General features: G+C 36.0%; 1 protein-coding gene across 1 annotated transcript in view; it reads left to right on the forward strand.

Moving 5' to 3' along the window:
- Nucleotides 1-834: 834 nt before the first annotated feature.
- LOC111509399 (arylalkylamine N-acetyltransferase 1) overlaps nt 835-22,915 on the forward strand; it is a 44,533-nt gene continuing 22,452 nt past the window's right edge. Inside the window, exons 1-2 of the mRNA XM_074186677.1 lie at nt 835-989; nt 7,736-8,192. Coding sequence (XP_074042778.1) covers nt 911-989; nt 7,736-8,192 — 536 coding nt within the window. The 5' untranslated portion in view covers nt 835-910. The remainder of the gene's footprint in view (nt 990-7,735; nt 8,193-22,915) is intronic.

The raw sequence follows: 22,915 nt of genomic DNA on the forward strand, positions 1-22,915 counted from the left end.
TACGGAAATCCAGAAATGAGGTTAGGTATAATGAATGAGTCAATTTCGGTCCCGACAAAACAACCGCTATAAATATCAACAACTCGTAATTACTTCAAATTTTCCACATTGGTGTGGAGGCTAAGGACAAAACCTATCACGCCGACGTCCTGGGTTTAAATGTTATACCGAAACATTTTTTTTAATCAGAATCACGTGACTAGTACGTCACAAGGGGGCCAAGGGTTGAGGCAAAGTATTGAGGGGACCGAGGGGGCGAAGTCCTAAGGGGGCCCACGCCCTTTGAATCTCTCCGATACTTATTCCATCCTGCATCGATTATGTGTCACGTTTCTCTCCACCCACTCTCGTTTGACCTAAAAATTGCAAAAAGTTTAGCTCCATAAGAAAATACATGGGATTTTGGGCCAGAAGTCTCTTTGTTCATCTACTAGAAAAAATTAAAGTCGTTCGCAATATAAAGATTTCCCTCCACATGTCCAAAAAGTTTCAATAATTGTCATTATAATTATTATATGTCATTATAATTATCAACATAGATATACTAAAAAACATCGAACAGATCGAAGTGTTCTTAAATGATATTGGGAAAAATGGTTATAGTCCGGCGATTAATATCCATACCCGAATTTGGGATAGGAAAAAAGTATGCCTTGATATTGCGAGACGGATCAAAAAAGGAAACATGAATGGAAAATGATGTGAATAATATGACAGACATCTTCATCAACACACTTAATAGGGTTGATTCCAACTTTGCAGTTGACAAAGTAGACTAGATAGAAAACACACCTTTCTTGAGAATTTTCTCCGAATTTAGGCAGAAGAAGATACTGATATAGTGTTTCAGTTTGTAAAATATTACGTAAAATGAAATATTATCTTATCTTATGGTGATATTCAATTTCGAATGAACTATTTTGTTAAAGTGCAAAAGTGTATCTCGTGGTTCACATTTTTTTGCCTAATCAAATTATTTGATACATTTGGTAAGTAAATTTCATGAATAGTTTGTTTGGCTATTCTATAATGGATTCCTATAACAATTTGTGGATTGCAATATAACTTATTAGAAATGCAACATAACTAGATTTATCGTACATTGGCATAATCCTAAGTTTTTCCAATATGAAAACTAGTTGAGCTGCTAGAATTTCGAGCTTCAGAGATCAAGGAATAATTTCGACTTTGGAATTCATTTTTTTACTTAGAAAATAACGAAGTCAGTAATGGAACAAAATCTCTTAGAAGTCATGAAAATATATGGAAAAATAATGCATTACATTTGAAAAAATATCATCAATTTCAAAGGAATTAATTCTAACTCCAAACATTTTGTTATTGATTTATGAGATATCACTGTGGTGGCCGTCGTAGTAGTCTTGATCCTCTTCATTATAGTCTTCAGGTTTATCGAGAAAAATTAAATTATATAGTCCTGGAGTTTTTTTGAAGGAGAGACCTTCAGTTGTAATATTATCACGTTTATCAAAGTCAAGAGGACTCATCATGAACTGGTCCGTATATTTTATCGATAGAAATGTCTTCAGCCCAGTGTTTCATGACATGATTATTGAACATAATTACAGAAAATATATTGAAGTCGTCCGCACTATAAAGATCTCCCTCCACATGTCCAAAAAATTTCAACAATTGTCTTCATAATTATTTGAGAACGCAAAACAAGAAGCAGAGGTTGATAATATGTTGATATCAACATAGATATACTGGAAAACATCGAATAGATCGAAGTGTTCTTAAATAATATTGGGAAGAATGGTTATAGTCCAGCGATTATTATCCATACCCCAATTTGGAATAGAACAAAAGTGTGCTTTGATATTACGAGACGAATAACAAAAGGAAACATGAATGGAAAACGATGTGAATAATATGACAGACATCTTCACCATCACACTTAGGTTAAATCCTACTTTGCACTCAACAAAGTAGACTAGATAGAAAACATACTATTTTTGAGAATTTTCTCCGAATTTAGGCAGTAATCCAACTGGTTGAAAAAAAGCTCTGTTACGCCAGCGACGCAGAGTACGGAAATCGCATTTATAAAATGCCAAAATTAGGTACTTTTTAGGTACCGAAGTCAAAAATTAGGTGTTCTGTAACTTACACGGCACCTCAATACTCAAAGTTGCGTTGCTAGCAATATGTGATATAAGCAACGCAATGAAAATAATAATAAAATAATGAATGTTGAGGAAACACTATTAGGTGCTAATTAAGTGCTAAACGGTGAGGATCGTAAAATTTTCTAATTAATAAACAAAAGGTTCCAATTTCGCTCAACAACAGATCTAGATTAGATTAAGATGGGACTTCTGTGCTGAACAGCTACTACACTGCGATCTTTGCAGGTCTATTGTGTGTGCCCTCATGTTTGCTAGAGTTCCTTGTCTAGGCCCGTCCTTGTAACTAGACTCCATAGGCCAGACCTCAAGTTCCCCATATATTGAGAGGGTTGTGGTTGTTCCTATCCTAATGTTGCAAACCTTATCCTTGACAGACCTTCGCAATAGCATAGTATGTGTACTGAGGTTTCCTCATCCTCTTGGCAAAGCCTGTGTCTGCCAGTCCGATGTTGTTCATGTGTTTGTTGAGTCTACAGTGTCCCGTCAATAGCCCGACCAGAACTCTAGTTGATCGCCTATTCAGACTTAGTAGGTACTCCGTGAATTTTTGCGATGGCTCTTTAATGAACTCTTTGGCCTGTCTCATACCCGGCGCCTTATTCCACCATTTTTGAGATTGTTTTTTCTTCCAGTTGCTGTTACAAGTTTTTCGCAGCGCCTTTGCTGTACCACAAAAGGGTTCTGGGCCAATGGGGGAGCATCGTGCTTCTTCTCGTGCTAGTGAATCAGCCCCTTTGTTGCCCTTGTATTCTGTGTGGCCTGGTACACAGGCTAATGACAGTCTGTTTTGACTACCTAGTTCTTGTAGCTTTTCTAAGCAGTTCCAGATCAGTTTGGAATTGACCTGCATGGAGCTAATTGCTCTTATAGCTGCTTGGCTATCAGAGTATATTGCAATAGTCTTTCCCTTGAACTCTTGCCTTAGTAACTCTTCTGCGCAGTGACGTATTGCTGCCGTTTCTGCCTGGAATATCGTCACTTTTTTACCTAAGCTTAGTGAGACTTTTGTCTTTGGTTTAGTTATCTAGATTTCTGCTCCTACACCTTCTTCAGTATTGGAGGTTCTCCCTTTCATGCCTCTCTGCCTGTTATAATTGTTTTGAAGTTTTTTCCGAAGCTATACTAGGAAACACCAGATCTAAGAATCAGGTCTCTCGAAAACGAGGACAAATGCTCAATCAGGTATAAACTAAGCGTAGTAATACAGTGCTAATTAGGTGCTTGCAAGAAATTAAGATGAAAACGACCGTGTATAAGCGGAAAAAAAATTGGGATACCTGATTTGAGTAAAAAAAAAAATCAATATACAATAAAGTCTTGAAATGCTCGTAAACTCATACATAGACAATCAAAATAAAGTGCTAATTAAGTGCACACTTCATATTCATAGTAAACCTAGATTCTATAATGCCTATGGGGCTCATGGACCTGAAAACAACCATGACTGATGTACTGAGAACTTTTCTAAGTAATTAAGAGCAAGAGAATAAAGTGATTATTAGGTGCTCACTAGATATTTATAGTAAACCCAGATTCCATAATTGCTATGAGGCTCATGGACCTGAAAACCACCATGACTGATGGACTGAGTTTTAACAGTACGTTCCTCAATGAATAAGGGCATGAGAATAAAGTGCTAATCAGGTACTCATCAGATATTTATAGTAAACCTAGATTCCATAATTGCTATGGGGCTTATGGATCTGAAAATCACTATGTCTGATGGACTGAGTTCTTACAGTACGTTCCTCAATAAATAAGGACATGAGAATACATTGCTAATTAGGTACTCATTAGATATTCATGGAACACCTGAGTTACATAATGCCTATTGACTTTCGCGCTCAAAATTTCCATGGTTGATGTTCTTTATTGGGTTGGTATCCGATTCATTTCGTTAGTGCACGGCTGAGGAAGCTGAAAATAATATATTTCTATGACAATGTCAAGAATTGAATGTAATAACGTTTTGATCCTCATTTTTACAGAAAACACTTGGAAAGAGAGTCCTAACTTTCTTATTTTAAAAACATATTATTTTTTATTAGCGATGACTTAGCAAGATGACTTTAAACTGGTTCGTCTATATGAATGGAGTGATCCAATAAAAAGTCTTTCGCATACCGTCTAGACATTTTTTTAGAATGTCACAAAAATTCTTTCAGAAGTGCAGCGCGATATCTCAACTCTTTATGGAGGTCAATAAGTTCATAATTTTCTTTCTGAATAACACGAAATTTTTTTTCCGTTTTCTTTCAGTAGAACTACGAAAATGATTTTGAATCAAATTTTGAAGCTTCTATTCTTGTCGGAAATTCAATTCTCTTTAAAGAAGCTCTGATCCTTTTTTGTCGGCTTAACAGATGAAGATGTATAAAGCTCTGAGACCCTGCGAGTACAAATATTTGGTATTACTATAGTAAAAAAATAAAAATTCGAAATCATCTCTTTAGTGTGTTTAAGATAATATCTCTTACTTCTTATGTTGAATCAAATGTTGGTTATCGGGTCAATAAGCCCCATAGGAATTATGGAATCCAGATTTACTATAAATATCTAATGAGCACCTAATCATCACTTTATTTTCATGCCCTTATTTATTGAGGAACGTACTGTAAAAACTCAGTCCACCAGTCATAGTGGTTTTCAGATCCATAAGCCCCATAGGCATTATAGAATCTAGGTGTACTGTTATTTATCTATTGAGCACCTAATTAGTACTTTATTCTCTTGCCATTATTTATTGAGGAACGTACTATAGAAACTCAGTACATCAGTCATGGTGGTTTTCATGTCTATGAGCCCTATAGCAATTATGGAATCTAGGTTTACTAGAAATATATAATGAGCACCTAATTGGCACTTCATTGTTTTGCCATTATTTATTGAGAAACGTACTATAAAAACTCAATACATCAGTCATGGTGGTTTTCAGGTCCATGAGTACCATAGGCATTATAGAATCTAGGTTCACTATGAATATCTAGTGAGCACCTATTTAGCACTTTATTCTCTTGCCATTATTTATTGAGAAACATACTATAAAAACTGAGTACATGAGTCATGGTGGTTTTCAGATCCATGAGACCCATAGGCATTATAGAATCTAGTTTTATTATGAATATCTAGTGAGCACTTATAGCACTTTATTTCCTTGCCATTATTTATTGAGGAACGTACTGTAAAAACTCAGTCCACCAGTCATATTGGTTTTCCGACCTATAAGCCCCATAGACATTATAGAATCTAGGTGTACTGTTATTTATCTATTGAGCACCTAATTAGTACTTTATTCTCTTTCCCTTATTTATTGAGAAACGTACTATAGAAACTCAGTACATCAGTCATGGTGGTTCTCATGTCTATGAACCCCATAGCAATTATGGAATCTAGGTTCACTATAAATATATAATGAGCACCTAGTTGGCACTTCATTCTCATGCCATTATTTATTGAGAAACGTATTATAAAAACTCAGTACATCAGTCATGGTACATCAGTGGTCAACCCCTAAAACTTATTTCCAGTGTAACTTTTTGTCTTATTATTTGATTACCATTCAAAAATTCATTTCCGATAGTCTCTTTCATTCTAAACAAAAACTGTCTCTTGGGTTTTTTGCCCAAAATGAATCAGTTCGCAGCAAAAAATTATGTTACGAACAACTACAGAGATACATCGTCATAAATGCGAACTGGATTTATTGTTATTTTGTAGTTAGTACCTGCATTAAACGATTAAAGGGTAATAAACAAAACTAATTTATTAATAACAAAACACACAACATGTAGAAATCATAGTAAATGTTCAATATGTTTACTTTAAGACATTACCCATGCGTCTAGACGTTGGCGCATTGAGCCACGCATTCGCTCAAATATTCCCGGAGTCTCTCTGATTACCTTGCACGCATCGGTGATGCGGTTTCATAAGTCCTCCACATCGCGAACAGGAGTACGATAAACCAAATGCTGTAAATAGCCCCAAATAGAGAAATCGACGGGATCGAGATCCGGGGATCGAGCGGGCCAGTTATGTGGTCCTCCTCGACCTATCCACTGATTTGCATATGTTTCAGTTAAATGCTGACGTGCTACTTGACTAAAATGGGCGGGAGCCCCATCATGCATAAAAACATATCCCTTCTGATGCCCAAAGGAACTTCCTCTAGCAGTACTGGATGCACTTCTCTTAAAAACTGAACGTATGCCTCACCATTTAATCAAGGAGGTAGAAAATGAGGCCCAATTAAATCATCCCCAATAACTCCGAGCCACACGTTAAAAGAAAACTGTTCTTGATGGTTAGTTTCGACAATAGCGTGAGGGTTTTCATCAGCCCATATGTGGTAATTATGAAAATTAATAATCTTTACCCGAGAAAAACTACATTCGTCTGTGAATTCTATCGTCTTCAGAAAGTCACAATTTCTTCTAATCATTTCCAGCATCCAATTGCAAAATTCAAGACGCTTCGGAAAGTCTCGCGGCAACAGTGCCTGTACTCGTTGCAGATGGTAAGGGTATAAGAGTTGTTCCTTCAAAATTCAAAATACCGTCATATGATCAACATTTAGCTGGAAAGCAATCTTTTTAGTACTAGTAGTAAGTTGTTCTTCAATCAAATTAAGTACTGCTTCCTCAATCTGTGGTGTTCGTACTTCTCGATGGCGACCACAATCCTGCGTTCTTTTTTCGAATGAACCATATTCTCGTAATCGTTAATGAACAATGAACAATGCGTGTCGATTCCATTAATTCGCATATTCTATTCACAATAGCATTCTGAGAAGTGTGACAGTTTTCCTTCTTCAAGCATTCATGAATATTTAAAATTACTCGCTGAACTTGAACATGTAAGTTCTTATTTTCAAATTCCGGATCCCTGTCGATTGACACGGATTCCCCACACGTTATGTTATCATTTGTTACAAAAGGTCTCCAGACCTTTTGTTGACAAATTAATTTGTATATTTAGGTATATAAACAGCTAACCCTTGTCTTTAGATTCAGTATCAATTTGCTTTTCCTGAAGTTGCTAACCTTGTTAGCGAAACGCGCGTCTAGTGCAAAAATATTAGTTTGGTGTTAGAGTAATTGATCTCTAGAAAAAGTATTCAAAAATCGGTTTGCAAAACCACTCACTACCTCACCTAACCCCACGAACACACGGCACTGATAAAGAAATATTGTGAAACGACAAAAAATTAGTATTCAGCCAGTCCAGCTAGCCGAGCCTTTACTTCTCAACTACATTTGATAGCACGTTTACTAATTATCTGGGCGACTAGGGGCCACAGGCAAGAAATGTTTATGACTGTACTCATCTTTTTATTGCCGTTCCAATTGGGAATAGATAGACTATACACTTCCATCACAGTCGTTTCTCAGTTCCTGAAAAATGAATTCAGCTATTTATGTATCAAAAATATCTGACCTAGGTTATTGACTTCTGAATCTATAGTTGAAATATATAATGAAGTAGAGGAATAGAGATTTTACTGTACTGAACATTCATGTTTAGAGAAGCGTTTGATCTGATTTTGCATTACCAAACTTTTTCAGTATTCAAAAATTATTTTTCAGTGAACATCATGTCTACAGTTCCTTTCGAATTTGAAATAAAAGAAGCCAAGACGGAAGACAGAGAAAAAATTTTACAATTTTTACGTATATTCTTTTTCAAAGACGAACCTTGTAACGCATACTTGAAAGTTGTAACAGAGGAAAATCCAATCAACGAGGATTTGGAAACGTTTTATATGGATGGCTTTGATAATGGTTTGAGTCTACTAGCAATACATGAGGGAAAACTGATAGGAGTCTGTTTCAATTCTATATTAGAAAAGGGTCAAAGGAGGTCATGGAAGTGCAAAGATGAGAAATTCTCGAAGATTCTCAATCTGTTCAATTATGTTGGCAGCCAAGTGAACACTTTCGATAAATATCCAGAGTGCGACAGATGTATAATAATAGATGCTGTGTCAGTAGATGATTCATATAGAGGAAAAGGAATAGCAAAAAAACTCATGGAAAAAACGAGGTGATTCATGATGATGATTTCAGTATTAGGAAAAATTTTAACGGTGTAGTCTGATCTGCACTTCAAAGTTGATCTTGTATGTGGGATAGCTGTTACCCTGGGGGTGGATGCTACCCCTTCTTATGGGTGGTAGGTCCGGAAGTGAATTGGCTGAGAAATTCTGAGCAACTTATTGTTTCTAAGTTTTTCCTGAAAGTGTATATTTTTCGACTTATTTGCGAGTGAAGTTGTCAATTTTTAAACCAATTAATGAACGTTTTGTAACAATTATTTGCAAATCACTCAAAAAGTAGATATTTTCTCAAAAAAATCATGCAGAACACAAAAAAAGTAAATATGGCGTTCATGGAGTAGAAACTACGGAATATTTCATAAAATTTTGTGAATTTGATGTTATAGTTGAACAAATTATATTTCGGCTTGATGTAAAATAAGCCGATTGAATACTAGATAAACAAAAAATGAGAAAAATAGAATAAAACCTTGGACAAATATTACACGTACCTACTATAAGAATAAAATATTAATTTACAAATAGATAAAATCTTAGGCAATACAGATAAAATTATGCTATTTACAATACAGTATGACACAAATTTGGGATACATTTAACTAAGACCAACTTATTTCACTCTAACAGATTTCAAAAAAAATCTTTTCGAGAATGTGTTTTCTTATTTATTTTTTGAATATTGGTTTGGAATAAGAATTTTTTATTTTGTGAGGTACAGTGTTATACAGTGTCATCATTAAAGTGCGCACCATATGGGAAACTTTTTGTTTGAAGCACTTGTTTGTGCTTTAAATTTAACTTGAAATTATGCGGCCAATTGCGACCCACTGACGTTCAGTGTTTGTCAAATTCAACTTTTTTTTTGAAAAAAATTGAAAAAGTGCATTTTTAGATCGAATTTAACAAAAAGTTACTTGAAAAAGTTGTGTCTACGGCAATTTTATATCCACATGCCAAATTTTATGCAACTAGGATAAAGTTAACGTTTTGCTTATTTTTGACAGATATTCCCTTTATTTTAAAAAACAAGTTCGGTTAATTGTCATCAATTCATGTATACATAACAAAATCATCATGGACTGATACATTTTTACTTATACGGACATTTTTAGAGAGAAATTAAAAATTTGCTATAAAAATTTTAACATGACTGGTGCAAAGTTTCAATCACTTGGATATTTTCTTAAACAAACCTTTGATTCCGAAAAAGCAGAGGCAACTAAAAAAAATGCAAATAATTTCGATAGAACTATTATTATTATTATTACAGATTTTAAACAACAATAATATTATAGAAAATACAAATGGGTACAAAAAATTACATATTGATGTAAATGAGGTTGTCAAACACTTATAGCCTACATTTCAGTATGTCGTGCTCCATTTTCAATACAAATTATGGTCCTTCTACTGACATCTGTAACTGCATTTTTAATAAATCGGGGATTTATATTTGCACAGCACTCGCGAATGGTATTTTCCAGATGTTGTATGTCAGTAAATGGTCTACTTCGGTACACTTTTTGTTTCGGGTAACCCCACAAAAAAAGTCTAAAGGCGTCAAGTCGGGTGATCTAGGTGGCCAATAATGTTCCCAGTTACGTCCAATAACTTTGCCTCTGAACATTTGTTGGAGGGACTGTTTTACAGCAACCGTGTGATGTATTGGTGCGCCATCAAGCTGATGGCGCACCAATAGGTCGTATTTAATATTTGAAGGCATATTATCTAAAACTTCACTAACGTCATTATTCAAAAGGTTGAGATAACCGACGGATGATAAATTTTTCCTAAAAAAAAGGGCCCAATTATTTGGTCGTTAAGTATCCCACACCATACATTAGTTTTGAAGGAATACTGATCACCACATTCAACTGTGAAATTGGGATTTTCTTGGGCCCACCATCCATTTGAAGAGAACGTTGCCTCATCTGTCCATAAAATTTTATACGGATACTTTACATTTTCTGCTCCCTCTCCTTGAAACCAGAATGAAAACCCCGGACATCAAAATCTCGTTCTTTCAATGTGTTAATAAATTTTGGCTTGTAAGGCTAAAATTTATTCATTAATAAAAATTTTCTAACACTTTCTCTCTTGTAATCGGTATTTTTTATGATATCGGTTATGCTCGTTTGCCCGTGTTCAATAACTTTTAAACAAATGTTAAATTGGGCCTCCTCATCATATTTACTTGGAGTGTGCTTTTTCTTAAATTGATTTGCTACGGATCCTGTTTCTCTGAATTTTGACATTATCCTTGACACAGTAGTATGTTGAACATTTTTTCCTGGATGCCGTTCATTAAAAATGTTAGCTACTTGCCGGTATGGTGTATTCTCACTACATATTAAAACTATTTCTATTCTTTCCTGTTTGTCAAGACCTACTTAAAAATTGTATTCAATGTGATTAAGCATCCTTACCGTCCTAGTTAGTGTTTATAAATAATCTGTAAATACTGAATATTGAAATTTCAATGTGATTTCAACTCTAATAAATTCATTAATACTTATTGCAGTTTTTGACTTGTGTCTGCTTTTTCAAAATTGAAGGTACTGACGTTTGTTTAAGAAAATAGCCAAGTGATTGAAACTTTGCACCAGTCATGTTAAAATTTTTATAGCACATTTTTAATTTCTCTCTAAAAATATCCGTATAAGTAAAAATTTTTCAGAAGAGTTAAACTCCATGATGAGTTTGTTATGTATACATGGAGTTAAACTTCATTGAAACTTTTCGAAAAAAAAGTTTCCCAAATGGTGCGCACTTTAATGGTGACACTGTATAAGTATATAAATTAGTTGCTCTGAAAGAATATGCTCATTGTGAATTTACTTTTCAATAGTAAGATAGGTTAGTTGGTCGCGATGTTGTGTAGTCGTGGTTTCGTGATAATGCTTTATTTTTGCTGAAATGATACTTCACGTTTGTACAATAGTAATATAATTGTGTCATATCCATAATTTCACATTTTTCATACAGGAAATCTGACGAGAAACGCGAATTTATCGGCATGATCAACTTCATGAATCTTCTTTGTAATACCTCTAGGTGATTGAGGTGTACACGCAGAGCTGATCCCCATGCTGTTATACCATATCTCAAATGACTTTCCACTAGGGAACTACATTAAGTTTTTTGCGAGGTAAGTAATTTTTCAAGGAACAGACGTTGTGAAGCATTGTTTGCAGATTTTTTATTATATTATTTATATGAGAGTCCCACATTAAGTTTCTATCTACACTGTGTTCGTAAAGTATGGAACAAATTCATTTTCAGCTAAACAGGTCATTTTAAGTAATAATCCTGAAACACGTCGATTTTTTATGTTAATTTACCGTATTTTAAAATAATAATCTAATATACAGGGTGAATTACGTTCGAGTAATGACGTCACCGTCATTTTTTTTTTGGAACACCCCCATTTTGTTTCAATTTTCGGATTACTCTAGCTGAGCTGATTCCAAAAATGTATCACATGTTGATTCCAATTGGTACAGGGTGGACAAAAATACAGTAGTTGTGTGTGTGCTAATAAAGTAACGCGTAACATTCTTTATTAGGTAAATTAACAATATTATCAAAAATACTTATTGTCTAGCGGCAATCGGTTTAAATGTAACACCCCGTAGTTTGCTACATGTTCAGAGTAATAAAAATGAGCTGTTTCCAAACATGTTTGGTACTTGTGGTCTAGCAGACAGAATATGAAAGAAATTATTTTTTATCTACATTCATAAAAAATATAGTCGTCTAGTTTTTTGTGAAATATCATTATTTGTTTATTAATTTATTGATGTTCAGTGACAGTTTAGTACTACAATATTTTTGGTATTCGTGAATATTCGAATGATTGCTTAGATTTAATTGGAAGTAGAAATGGAGTTAAGTGTAAAACAAAGAATTGAAATACTTATGATGATTGGGTATGGAGACAGATTGCGAACTCAGATGGAAGTGTGCAATTTGTTTAATGATAAATATCCAGAAAGACCTATAACGCGTTCATCAGTCAGTAAGCTGGAAACGAAATTTCGAGAAACTGGTACGGTTGCAAATGTACGCAAATCAGGTCGTCCCCCTGCAAATACTGATACAGCATTAGATGTTTTACTGAGTTTTGAAGAAGATGCGCACACTTCTGTTCGTAAAGTTAGTCGCGAAATCGGTGTTGGCAAAACAACGGTACACAAACTATTGAAGCTTGAAAAATGGCATCCTTATAAAATCAAACTCTTGCAAGAATTAAACGAAGATGATCCCGATAGACGACTCCAATTTTGCGAAGAAATGATGGATAAATGTCACCGAGACCCTTTCTTGATACAAAACATTATTTTTACTGATGAGTCCGCTTTCACGTTAAATGGTGAGGTTAACTGTCAGAATTGTAGATACTGGGCAAAAGAAAACCCCCACTGGATGCGTGAGCATCATACACAATACTCTCAAAAGGTAAATGTATGGGCTGGAATTGTACGAAATCGAATCATTGGACCCTACTTTATCGAAGGTAATTTAAACGGGGCAAAGTACCTTGAGTTTTTAAGGGGGTATCTCGTACCTACTTTACGTAATTTATTTTCCAGCAGACGTAATCCTGGAGGTTTTGATGAAAGTTTATGGTTTCAACAGGATGGTGCACCTCCACATTATGCTGTAGATGTTAGAAGGTACGTAGATGAAATTTTTCCGAACAGGTGGATTGGTAGACGTGGACCCACTGAATGGCCAGCGAGGTCACCAGATTTAAATCCTTTGGATTATTTTCTGTGAGGCCATCTGAAGAATGTTGTTTATAAAACGAAACCAGCAAATATTGAAGATGTACAAGTGAAAATTCGAACAGAAATAAACAATATTACGCAAGAAACCATACACAAGGTTCAACAAGAATTGGTACACCGTTTGGGTTACTGTCAAATACAGCAAGGGCTGCAGTTCGAACATTTAATATAAAGTCATGTATTCCAGCATATTCTGTCCGCTAGACAATAAGTATTTTTGATAATATCGTTAATTTACCTAATAAAGAATGTTACGCGTTACTTTATTAGCACACACACAACTACTGTATTTTTGTCCACCCTGTACCAATTGGAATCAACATGTGGTACATTTTTGGAATAAGCTCAGCTAGATTAATCCGAAAATTGAGACAAAATGGGGGTGTTCCATTTAAAAAAAATGATGGTGACGTCATTACTCGAACGTAATTCACCCTGTATATTAGATTATTATTTTAAAATACGGTAAATTAACATAAAAAATCGACGTGTTTCAGGATTATTTCTTAAAATGACCTGTTTAGCTAAAAATGAATTTGTTCCATACTTTACGGACACAGTGTATATAGACGCCCAAGTATTTGATTTCTCTCAGGGAATCTATTTTTAGTTTTTTCCTTGTTCGTCGACATCAAGAGTTTCAAATGGACTATCGTTGGATATATTTCAGCTGAAGAAAAATAAGTTTTTTTTTAGATTCACTGTCAGGAGCCTTTAGTCAAACCATTTTTTGAGCAAGTGGAAATCTGTTTCTACGTTCTTTTTTAAATCAAGCCAAGTGTCTGCCTCATCGAATATTACAGTATCGTCTGCGTATCCAATTATTTTCTCAAAGCTATCCAAATTGAATAATTCATTTAGATATAAATTGAAAAGCAGAGGACCCAGTACCATACCTTGTGGGACTCCACATTCTATTTGTTTTTGATTGCTAATTGCATCTGCAATTCGCACAGCTTGCATTCTATTCTGAAGATAGCTTTCAAAAAGCGTTTGGCAGTTCCCTCTGATACCATTATTATCTAGAGTTTGTAGGAGTAGTTGATGATCGACAGTATCGAAAGCCTTCGCTAGATCTATAAATAGACATAAAGAAGGTTTTCCTTTCTCTAACGATTTTTATATAATGTCTGTCAGTTCAAGAATCGTGTCTTCGGTTGAGGTTTTTTCTTTGAAGCCAAATTGTTTCAAATCAATTCGTATTTAGTTATATATGAGTTTATTCTTTTCTTTAGCAATTTTTCGAAGATATTTGACAGATGGGTGATACGTGAGATTGGTCTATAGTTTGTGATTTCACCTTTATTTCCTTTTTTATGGATATAACTCACTACTGCAGTTTTGAATGAGTCACACACCAAGTAATATACATTTATTAATAATGAAAACTAAAGGATCTAGTATATAATGTGATATTGATTTTAGCAGTTCGGCTCTAATTTCGTCTTTTCCTGCTGCCTTTTTGTTTTTAAAATCGCAGAATAAATCGTTTACTTCATTTAAGACAAAAAAAATTGGTAAAATGTTTGGATCAAAAACGAGATTATTATTTTTGACTATTTTATTTGCCAATTTCTTTTCAATATCTACGAAATTATCGTTGAATTCATTGGCTATGTCTCTGTTGTTTGTTAAGAGTACTCCCTGACCATTTCTTATTGGTTCAATTGTGGTTGATTTAGGTTTAGTGCCGGTGTTTTCTTTCACAATATTCCATAGTTGTTTGGTATCTTGTTTTTTGTATTCTATTTTGTTCTTAAAGTAGTTTTGCTTGGTGGTTTTTATCAAATTGGTAACTTTGTTTTTTAAACTTTTGTAACAGGTTTTTAATAGTTTTGAATAAACAATTCGTTTTCTTAATCATTTTCGGTAAAGAGTTTGTTAACCATGGTACAACTTTGGTATTTCTATTTCAATGGTATCAAAATCGAATACATAACTGTTTTTATATAAAGTATTGTCCCATCATTTTGATTGTAATTACCTTCATTGTAAATCATATTGTAACCTGGTATATTTGTGTCTAGGATTTTCCTTGTTTCTGTTAATACAAGACAAAGTCAGTGTTTACATTTTGTAACAACCTTTCAGGTACCTTCCTGAAAATCTAACACCGGAATCACGAAAAATTCAGTACTGATGGTCTCTAAAAGGACACCCAGAAAGAATTGGCTGGTTTCAAAGAAACTAGTAAATTTCTGGAGAATCAAATCAAAAATAATTCCGGCCTTATAATTCGTCGAGACTAGATGGCATTTGCTCAGTAATGGTGCAATAAGAACCGCATCTTCTACTCAAAAATTGTGTATAATTCAGTTTATGAGTTTGTCTCTGGGATATACAGGGTGTAACTAAATAAGTGTAAAACATTCAAGGAGGTGATTCCTCATCGAAAAAAAGATAGGATCTTTCATAAAGAAGCTTCATTGGAGCATCCCTTGTTAAGATACTGCCCCTTAAAGGGGGCACATAATATTTGTATAACAATTTTTTCACAAGCACTAAAAAAGTTACAATATTGAAATTAACCTGACGTTTTGTACTACCAAAAAGACACTTAGCCAGTAATTTATTTGGTTTATCCCATGGTTGTAGGGGGTGGAAAACGCAATCCCTAAAATTTATTTCCAATGTAACTTTTTGTCTTATTATTTGTTTAACATTTGAAAATTTATTTACGATAGCCAGTTTCATTCTAAACAAAAAATGTTTCTTGGGTTTTTTGCCCAAAATAAACCAGTTCGCTGCAAAACATTATTTTACGAACAACTACAGAGATACATCGTCATAAATGCGAAAATACGAAACTAATCCTAATCATAATAGGGACAATTAAATTGGTATGACGCTGTCAGTTTGTGAATTTTCGAAATTGAATTGATAATAATTGTGTGTTGTTGTTCTGTTCTTAATTTGTTACTTTAATAATTCACTTGTTATTAAAATAGCATACACAAATGAGGAAATGACTGATATCAATGCATATGCTCATATTGAGTTGAAGCGATAAAGTTTCTCAAACCAATTCTAGGATCAGCTTGATAAGCCGCCAATATGGTATCATCATCTTCAATATGTTCTTTTACAATTTTTATGTCCATTGTTACATGGCCGATGCTCACGAAAAGATTATATATTTCATGGACACCTCCAGGGTGTACAGTTACCTCTAGCGTGTGTCTTCTATTAAATTCAGCGGCTGGTTCACAATAAGACCTTACGCCTTCGCCAACAATTGAAATAATTTAAATTTGTTTTGAAGAGACAAACGTGCAATGTTGAAATTTGTGAATCAAAATTAGCTGATATCAGTTAAAATAGAAACTTCAGAAATATCAAAATATGAACAGAAAACAACTGGAACACAAGAACAATACCCAACACAAACACAGGAACAATGAACACAATGGGAACAAAAACACGGTAGAAACAAAAGAACACAACAGTGATACAAGGAACAACAATACTTGAAACAACAATGAAAACTGGTCTGGGGGTTGATACAACAAGAATTTTCAACAATATTGTCAACTTGACAATGAATATCAATGAGCAACTATTTTCCGTAGTAATATCAGGGCACCACATGATTTTTATTTTGTAAAATTGATGTAATTCAATCCCTTCAAATGATTTCAGACAACAATTCAGCAAGTAGGTGAAATAATCCAAATTCTACCTGTTGGCCGAGTGCGATTTTTTCTTTGAAAATTAACGGTTGTTTCGGTGTTGCAATGAGTATCAAGATAACTTTTGTTTCGGTTGGCAAAATGTTTCCAAAAGACCCTTTACATTTCTGATAGGAAATGGCTTGCCGTGTATTTTGCCAAAATTTTGATATGTTGTAGTTCTTGATGCGCCGATTGAAAGTTTTTACAGCTGAAGCTAAAAAATGTACAGTTTTCGAGATGTGAACCTTTGAAAATAAGATTTATCACATATTTTGCGGCAATCGGAGAGCTCTCACTTCTGGGTTGGATACAATTTGGATGTTCGGTACCCAGACTTAGTTTTATGAATGGTCTTCCTCAGTTTTAATAGACCTCACCATTGATAACTGCGACAGACCGTAAACTTTACGTTTACGATCTGTCGCAGGGGAATGGGTTAGAAGCTTCTAGAAGATATGCTGAAATGTGTCCTCAACGGCAGCATCCTTCACATAGAATATTTGCTCGACTTCATCAACGATTACGAGAATATGGTTCATTCGACAAGAGAACGCAGGATTGTGGTCGCCATCGAGAAGTACGAACACCACAGATTGAGGAAACTTAATTTGATTGAACAACAACTTACTACTAGTACTAGAAAGATTGCTTTCCAGCTAAATATTGATCATATGACTGTATTTTGAATTTTGAAGGAACAACTCTTATACCCTTACCATCTGCAACGAGTACAGGCACTGTTACCGCGAGACTTTCCGAACCGTCTTGAATTTTGCAATTGGATGCTAGAAATGATTATAAGAAATTGTGACTTTCTGAAGACGATAGAATTCCCAGACGAATGTAGTTTTTCTCGGGACAAGATTATTAATGTTCATAATTACCATATATGAGCTGATGAAAACCCTCACGCCATTGTCGAAAGTAACCACAAAAAAAGTTTTCTCCTAACGTGTGGCTCGGAGTTATTGGAGATAATTCAATTGGGCCTCATTTTCTATAACTATAAAATAACAATAAATCCAGTTCGCATTTATGACGATGTATCTCTGTAGTTGTTCGTAAAATAATTTTTTGCTGTGAACTGGTTTATTTCGGACAAAAAACCCAAAAGACAGGCTATCGGAAATGAATTCTCAAATGATAAACAAATAATAAGACAAAAAGTTACATTGGAAATAAGTTTTAGGGGTTGCGTTTTCCACCCCTTACAACCAGGGGGTAAACCAAATAAATTACTGGATAAGTTTCTTTTTGGTAGTGCAAAACTTCAGGTTAATTTCAATGTTTCAACTTTTTCAGTGCTTGTGGAAACATTTGTTATACAAATTTTATGTACCCCTCCAAAACTCCAATGGAGTTTCTTTATGAAAAATCCTATCTTTTTCCGATGAGGAATCACCTCCTTAAATGTTTCACACTTTCAAAGACATAAATTCTAATCAGAGCCACCTTCATTACAGACATATCAGGAACATAGCATTGCCTACTGGACAACTACATCGAGTCAGATATTGTCGTCGGCCCAGGGAAAAAGCAGAATGAGTTCACAAAATCATAAAAGTGATTTTATCTGCTCAAAATGATATCGAAACTAGTCTGGGAATACCATGGAGACCTGGGGAAACCATCGGACAGGAATATATTGACCAAATACTGGGTACCGTGGTATGCAGGCATAGCAGGCAATTGATAAGCTAATGAGTGTGCCAGACACGTGTCATCAACTGCATATATAGGCTCCAAGTCAGCTGTGAAGGTATCAGTCTTTGGTAACCAGAAGGTGGGTCTATGAGGAAATAAAGAATACTGGAAAAACATACTTGGGAATACACACGAAAAACCGTCAGTTGTCTTCTCGGAGGCCGCCCGAGAAGATAACCGAACGGCTTCAACGAAGCAGGGACCGGCTCAGAACAATTTTGGGGCTACTCGCTGGACACTGCCCATTAGGAGGCTACTTGAACAAAATGGGACTATATAAAAAAGATCTCAACTGTAGGCAATGCTACAAAGGGACAGAGACAGCTCGTCACCTATACGGTAGATGAGGAAAGACTGGCCTGAACAAATTGTTCTAACCAGTCTGCTAGAATTGTTTTTTAATTATTGGAACGGGTACATTTGCAGACCGGTTCTTGGCTAGTTGGCCTCTCCTCAGTGCAAAGTAGCGTCCGATGATTTCCCATAACCAAAATTCAAATTCTTTCAGAGTATCATACCTCGAACAGAGCTGAAACGAATGACAAGCAACATATCTGCCATTGCCCCTCTGCCTTTAGATGAGGTACTAACCAACCACGTTTCCTAATGGCCCAAATCCTTTATTAACTGGGCATGTTTGAAGACTGGCTATAAATCAAATCATCCAAAAAAACAATTCGTTTAGGCCAGTTTTCACTTACCTACACCAATCAGAAAACAACTGCTCCCCTGGCTAATATCACAAAACGCGTTGGATTATATCCGACATGAACCTAGTGTGTTGGTGAAGAAAGACTGGCCTGAACGATTTGTTCTTTCAGATAATTAGGCAGATTGTGTAGAACATTATTTGAAAAATGAAGAAGTTTTTAAACAAAACCAATATTTTCATGAATATAATACTGGCATAAAACATTATTTTCACTTCATTCATTTGGACTTCCGTTGTCTAATATGATATAAAATTATTTGAAATCCCTGAAAAATCTATAAAATTGAAAAGATTAGCTAAAAAAATAACAATTATATCAAGCAGAAAAACTGAAATTACCATGAAATAAAATACAAGCTCCAATTGAGAATTGAACTATCAACAAGAAATGAAAATATAAAGATTTCAAGCCAAGTTACTTTACGACGTTCCGATTGTTAGTATCCACAACTGTCTTTGGGTGATGACTGAAGTTATTTCTCTAAGGAATGACTATTTATAGGTCATTCGAGAGCTTTCACCTATCCTCTTTTCCCTCTCTCCGCTTCATCAGTTTTAGCCGGAGCTGACCGTTTGGCGGGAGTTGGCCGTGTTCCGCTTGATTAAAGGTTTCCATATGTTGCGTATCTCTACGCTAGCTTGGCTAAATGCGTAATTGGGCAATATATATGCGGCTTCTTTTTTTTTTCTCCTGAACCAGTGTTCCTCCTTGTGGATGATTTCAGCTCGAGACCACTTGATGTTATCCTGATAAGTCCAAATATGCTCTGCTATTCCTAATTTCCTGGTTTCTTCTTGTGTCCGGCAATGCGCACTCGCAGGGTGCGGAAAATCCTTTTGTGTATGGAAGTACAAGTACTGATTGTGGCGGATGTTTTTTCTTGTGAAGCTCTTGCTGTCATCTAACCAAAGTCTGTTTCACCATCACTTTGGAATAACCATTCCGTTGAAGGTAATTCTTGATGATGCCTAGTTCCATCTCGAGACCTTCCTTCGTACCACAGAGCCCGAAAGCACGGTCTACTAGAGTCTTGATGATTCCTCTCTTGGTCGGTTGATGCTGGTTGGATTCCTGGTTCAGATACTGTCCCGTGTGAGTGGGTTTTCGGTATACAATATTTTCCTTTTTAGTGTCGGTCCTCTTCACCAATACGTCTAAGAATGGCTATTCGTTGTGGACTTCCTTCTCCATTGTAAAAGTGATGGAAGGACTTACGTTGTTGATGTGCTTCAGGAAGGTGTCTGGGTCTGTATTCTCATGGTTCCATATTATGAAGGTGTCGTCAACGTATCTCAACCAGACTCGGGGCTTCTTGTGGTCATTTTCAATGGCCGCTCCATATATATTATGGATATAACCGGTGAAAGTGGCGATCCTATTGGCAGTCCGTTATCTCACGTAAAGAATTCGTCCTTCAGTTGGAAATAACAGTTTCATACACAGCATCCTAGTAATTCCATGATTACTTGTATCGGTAAGTTCATTCTATCTTTCAGGTCCCCATCTTCGGATAGCTTTATCTGTATGATTCGAGGTGCTTCTTCGACAGGAACGTTGGTGTAGAGGCTTTTCACGTCGAAAATGATAAGTTGATTTTCCTCTACGACTTCGATTGCACAAAATGCCTCGAATTCTTCACAATTGATGCAGTAGGGTCCCGTACGATATTTGTGTATTGTTTTTTCTGAAGAACCTCTTCGATCTTCTATTCTTAGAGATCAGTGCCCATCACAACAGTAGCGCTTTTCTTATTTGCAGGTAGATCTTGATGGTGTTATCTCTACGTAGGCCATTCAGAGGTCTTCGTTCTTCATTGCTGATGTTATATGTTGGAACTGGTTCTGGATCTAGATGATCTCTGAATTATTTCGCCTCGATCTGATCAGGGAACTGGTGGATCCCACTGCAGTCATTATTTCCAAAGTAGGCACTGATGTTGGCGCAATGGCGAAATTTAGACCGTTTCTCAACAAAGATTCCTCTATGTGCGTGAGCAGGCGGAAACTCATGTTGATGACGTTGACGTTTTCATAACTGTCATATTTTCGGTCCAACCAACTTTCCTCAGTTTCTGTTGTGAGTATTCTCCATGTCTTGGCGGATCTTCAAGAACATGCTTTCAATCTTGGCAAATATTGGTCCATGATCCTCTTCCAAGGTCTCTCTTCTTGTTTCTTCAAATCGTTCTGTGGCATCCTGCATCAGAGTTGACTTCTTCCAATGGTGGTAATTAATTTGAGACCTCATCAGTGCTGGGCTGAGACAACAACATTATACTCCTGGATATAATATTGTTGTCTCTAGCCCTGCACAAAAACTGAAGTGAGTTTCTTTGTCTGTAAGCTTGACCAGTCTTCTCATTTCCTCATAATAAGTTGCTGGTTTCGGGTACGTACCGGGTATTCAACGTTTGTTTGAAATAATAAGTGCAGTGGAATCAACCAGTTTCCTTATTGATCAGGTCAAGTCACAGAGGAATTCAGATGGAGAATCAGAGAACAGCTAGATCGAAAACCAGTTCTAATATCTAATATCAGCAATGAAGAACGAAGAGTTCTGAACGCTCTACGTAGAGATAGCAATATCAAAATCTTACCTGCTGCTAAGGAAAACGGTATTGTTGTGAAGTATACTAATCTCTACGAACAGAAGATCGAACTGCATCAAAGTTGTACCAAATTTGAAAAAATACCAAGCCTATCTTTCTGAAATAGAGAGATCATCGCTAACACTGCACCACAGTAAGCCCCCTCACATGTATGAACTACCCAAAATCCTCAAGAAAGATATTTCGCTTAGACCGATCATTAGCTCCGGAGATTCAGCTACTCAAAACTTGTCCAGATTTTTACTACCAATAATAAATCACTGCAAGGAAAAACATCATCTTTTGTGAAGAATTCAAGGCATTTTGTCGAAATACAAGTCACAGAGCAAGATCAACTGATCAGTTTCGGAAAGCCTCTACACCAACGTTCCTGTCGAAGAAGCACTTCAAATCATACAGATGAAGCTATCCAAAGATGGGGACCTGGAAGATAGAACGAACTTACCGATACAAGTTATCATGAACTCACTAGGATAGGTTAGGTTAGGTCTGAAGTGAGTGGGTCTATTCGACCCCCACCGCAACCCGCAAGGGTTTTTTGTGGATCACACCTATTCACACTCGACTAAATAAACCCAGCTTGTCAATGATGCGGATCAGTTTGTATGGTGAGTGGTCTTTCAGGTCAGATGGTAAGAGTACGGCTTTGCCAAACTCTGAGAACCTGATTCGGTGCCCCAGCGGGGCAGGCACGAAGTATATGCTCTGCTGTTTCATCATTTTCCAAACAGAGGCGACACACACTGTCTTCCGACAGTCCGAGCCTCTGCATATGATGATTCAAACGACAGTGTCCTGTGGGAAGGCCTGTTAGACATCGTAGTTCATCTTTACTATAGTCCAACAACTGTTTGGTATTAAGCTTCGAAGGGTGAATGAACGCTTTGGAGTGGAAGATTCTGCCAGAAGTCCATGAATCTTCTTACCATACAATGTTTGTTTGGCAAAGTCTAAAGGAATGCTAATGCTGGTCCGATGAAGCTGCTTGCAGCACGGCAGTCAGCAGCCTCATTGTCTTCCAGGCCAGTATGGCCAGGAATCCAGATCAGAAACAATCTGTTGAGTCTTCTAATCGAGGAGAGTCGTTTTCAGCAATTTGCTACCAATTTAGACGTTGCTAGGTAGGAGCCAAGAGCTTTCAACGACGCTTGATTGCCCGAGAATATTTTTATTGACTTGTGTATGAGGTTGGATTCTTCCAATCTCCCTGCGTACAATTCAATA

Source organism: Leptinotarsa decemlineata, unplaced genomic scaffold (genome assembly GCF_025532065.1).
Source record: "Leptinotarsa decemlineata unplaced genomic scaffold, Ldec_3_MD MMD2_P_RNA_scaffold_4, whole genome shotgun sequence".
Classification (NCBI taxonomy): Eukaryota; Metazoa; Arthropoda; class Insecta; order Coleoptera; family Chrysomelidae; genus Leptinotarsa; species Leptinotarsa decemlineata.